Raw genomic sequence first — 4,129 nt, forward strand, 5'->3', positions numbered from 1 at the left:
CAACCTGAAAGGGAAGTATGATAAGTACAGCTGACAATACACTATATATGAGGGCTACGAGAAAGAGTACATACTAACTAAGAACACACACGCACACACCAAGCACACAGAGAGACGACGAAACGACACTCTACTAGTACATTACACAACACCCACTACCTCGACTCAAGTTTACTACATTCCCAAACAAGAAGCAAACTACAAAATGCGAAAGGGAAGCAAGCGACACACACGATGATAAAGCCGAGAGGATAGTGGTCATTGTCAGAAATTCTGGAGGAAGAGGTATTCAGATGTCCACACAAAAAGACGGCAAAGAAAAATTAAATAGATCACATAAGAAAACAGTACATGAACCACAACATGTGCACACTGACTGATCGCTTTAAAGCTCCCAATTGTTCCCAATGCCCTCAAACTTCCTAATCTACTGTTAGTGCGCGCAAATATCATTACTACCAATAACATAGGACAATAAGAAGTTATGAAAAGAGCCAGATCCGTACAACCATGTTGCTAGAAACGAGTGTTTTTGCTCTCTCGCAGAGTCCAGCTGAAATTTCTTCATCTTTCATCCTGACATTCCTAGCAGCGTACGCACAGAAATACTCCTACTTTTTTGTTGCCGAACCAGTTGGATACCTGGGGGAGAGAGCAGAGGGAGAGCCGAGGTGTCAGACGTCAAGCAGCCAAGGCACTGTGCACTGAGCAGTGGGATTGTTTCAAGATGTCACGTTTGGGTCCATCAAGTACTCAATTCCCAGCCCCTGCAGTAATGTCCACTGGGTATGCAGGCTAATTAAGCAATAATCAGGAATCACTTGTGCGTTATCATAGAAAGGAGCATGACATGCTCTCTGTTTGTCTCTTGACAAAACCAACACACAAGGGGCTGCTTCTCTCCCACAACACACACTGAACATTTCTCAGATTGTATTACATTGCCAGGCTTAAGGAAATAAGTTCTGACATTTTATGTGTAGACTTGTTTGCTACTGCACTGGTGGTAGAACTTGCTTAACAGATACACAGATGAATATTAATGAAGATGATTTCTTAGTCCACCAGTGCAGAGCATCAAACCCATGTCTGGCCACTGCACATTCAGTCAGCCAGGCTGCACAATACAGGACGCAGGCATTGTGGTGCTATGGTGAGGTCAACGAGTAACAGTGAGGCCTACAACACAACGTTCATGAGGAACTTTTGTGTCCATATGAAATACAATCTCAGGGCAAAATGTTTGCTGTGTCTCTATTAATAACAACTCTATCATCACAGTTTAGCTATCACTTTAACAATAATAAATGCTAGCATTAAAAACTGTAAAAAGTGTAGCTTCTGTAATTAAAAAGTGCAGTTTCTATATTTCTACTTCTAAATGCTTATATTTGTATTATATCATTATAACTAATACTACAGTATTACAGCACAGTGACAGAAATAAATCCTTCCAACCTCATGGTAGAAAGCAAGAAAGAAAGCAAGAAAGAAAGCAAGAAAGCAAGAAAGCAAGAAAGAAAGCAAGAAAGAAAGAAAGAAAGCAAGAAAGAAAGAAAGAAAGAAGGAAAGAAAGAAAGAAAGAAAGAAAGAAAGAAAGAAAGAAAGAAGGAAATAAATAAAGAAATGTTCCAGGTTGTGAGGGTTGGCTCTGCAATAAGAGTGGAATAATAAAGAGATTAGGGTTGTGTTTTAATAGGCCTATAAATTAGAGTGGCCTGTCGCCGTGCTATGGCTCCCCTCAGCTCCTGCAGCATGCTGCCGGACCAGCCAAAGAGCAGCTGCCCCTAATGAAGCTTTATTTAATTTCCACCCCTGCGCTTACATTTTAATATCTCCAGCAACCCGCCAATGCTGCAGCATGCGCAAACCAACTGGATTTGCATGACATCAGATCGTTTCTATCCTGCATATCTCTGTGCTTCTAAATCTTTAATATCTAGGCAATTAAAATGAATGACCATTCAGGCGAAGCCACTGTTGGCAGGGTTTCCTTGACATCAATTGTTTAATGTGTTTACCTAGAGGTTAAACTAACAAGCAATGTTTAATTGGAAGCAATGAAAGCCCTAGCCATCATCCTTTTTACTTAACCTGCTTACAGTGGATGTTAAGGGCAGTGAGGATGCAGGCAGTCTCAACCTTTGAGCCATATCACCAACATATATATATATATTCAAAGTAATATCCCAATAATGATACCACTCAGAGAGAGGTTTTTATGCACTTTTATGCATTTATATATATATAGGTTTTTATTTATATATATATATATTACTGTATATATTTAACAGGAAATAGAAACACATTACCATGCTTTGAGAAATCACTTTAAGACAAATACAATGGCATTGTTATATTTCAGAAAATGCAGTACTATAATGCCTTTAATATCAGTAATGATTCTGCGGTACAGTACTTGGGCTAACATTTAAGAGAGCTAAAACAAAGCATAGGTAAAAAGAAGCCTCCAGACAGCTCTCTAAAGCCTCTGGCCTGTTTCATCTAATAGTAACGGCTGAGCTGAGCTGCCTGTCTGTCTGTCTATGTGTGTGTGTGTGTGCTGCTGGGTAATGGCTGTAGCTACCTTTAATCGATTCTTTATGAAATCACATGGAGGACCGAGGCCGTACCTGTCTGCTTCAATGGCATCTATGGGCCTCACAGCGCATCATAAAAAGAGATACGGCCTTTGAAAAATGGTTATAATGGTAATCACCATGGTGACTACGCTGGTTTTGGTTTTGCTATAGTTCATCTGGGGTTATAGGTTTTACTGGGTTATAGTTTACTGGGGCTGATAGTTCTCTGGGGTTTATAGTGTCTAGCGGGGTATAGTTCTATTCTGGGCTATAGTTTCTACTGGGTTATGAGTTGCTACTGGACTATAGTTCTCTGGGGTTGTAGTTCTAAAAGAAAGACTTTTGAACTAAGAAACTGGGTGCTATAGTTTCTAACGGGGTTATAGGTTCTACTGGGCTATAGTTCTAACTACCTGGGGTTATAGTTCTATCTCGGGTTGTATAGGTTCTACTGGGCTGGATTAGTTTCTAACTGGGTTTTGAGGTTTATGGGTTATCCGTTCTAAATGGGCTGTTCTACTGGGCTGAGTAGTTGCTACTGGGGTATAGTTCTACTGGGGTTATAGTTCTACTGGGGGCTATAGTTCTACTGGGGTTGATAGTTAACTGGGGTAGTAGTTCTACTGGCTAGTATTCTATGCTGGGTGATAGGTTCGTAGCTGGGGCTATAGTTCTATGCTGGGGTTTATAGTTCTGACTGGGGTATAGTTCTTAGCTGGGGTTATAGTTCTACTGGGGTTATAGTTCTAAGCTGGGGTTATTGTTCTGACTGTGGGTATAGTTAGTATCTATGGGGTTAGTAGTGCTACTGAGCGGTAGCTAGTGTCTACTGGGGTTATAGTTCTACTGGGTAGTTGACTGTAGTTCTAGCTGGGGCTTAGTTACGGTTATGAGTCCGTGGGGTTAGTAGTTGCTACTGGGGTTAATAGTTATACTGGGGTTATAGTTTCGTACTGGGGCGTTGATAGTTTCTAGCGGGTGTTATAGTTCGTTACTGGGGTTATAGTGACTGGGGCTTATAGTTCTACTGGGGTTTACGTTCACTGGTGGTTATAGTTTCAGCTGGGGTCTAATAGTTCTACTGGCGGTATATCACGGTTTTCTAGCTGGGGGTAGTATTCTACTGGGGTTATAGTTCTACTGGGGTTATTCTAGGTTTCTATCACTGAGGGCGTTATTAGGGTGTAAGTCTTACTGGGGTTATTTCTTACAGTAGGTTCTTACTGGGGGTTATAGTTCTAGCTTGGGGTTATAGTTTACTGGTTTATAGTTTACGTGGGTTTATAGTTCTACCTGGGGTTATGCAGGTTCCTACTGGGGTTAGTAGTTGCTGCTGGGGTTTATAGCTTCTACTGGGCGTTGCTAGGGTTCGTACTGTGGGGCTGATGAGGTTTTCTGCGTGGGGCTGTAGTTCTAGCTGGGGCTATAGGGTTCTAGCTGGGGCTGCTGGTCTGACTGGGTGCTACTAGTTCTAGCTGGGGTTTATAGTTCTACCTGGGGCTATGAGTTCTACGTGGGGCTATAGTTCTACTGGGATGTAGTTCTAG

At 41.6% G+C, this 4,129-nt stretch overlaps 1 protein-coding gene across 1 annotated transcript in view; it reads right to left on the minus strand.

The window, feature by feature from the left end:
* LOC111974815 (pre-B-cell leukemia transcription factor 3) overlaps window positions 1-4,129 on the minus strand; it is a 94,205-nt gene that overhangs the window by 17,279 nt on the left and 72,797 nt on the right. Inside the window, exon 6 of the mRNA XM_070447017.1 lies at window positions 602-642. Coding sequence (XP_070303118.1) covers window positions 602-642 — 41 coding nt within the window. The remainder of the gene's footprint in view (window positions 1-601; window positions 643-4,129) is intronic.

The sequence above is a fragment of the Salvelinus sp. IW2-2015 genome, linkage group LG15 (genome assembly GCF_002910315.2).
Source record: "Salvelinus sp. IW2-2015 linkage group LG15, ASM291031v2, whole genome shotgun sequence".
NCBI classification, from domain to species: domain Eukaryota; kingdom Metazoa; phylum Chordata; class Actinopteri; order Salmoniformes; family Salmonidae; genus Salvelinus; species Salvelinus sp. IW2-2015.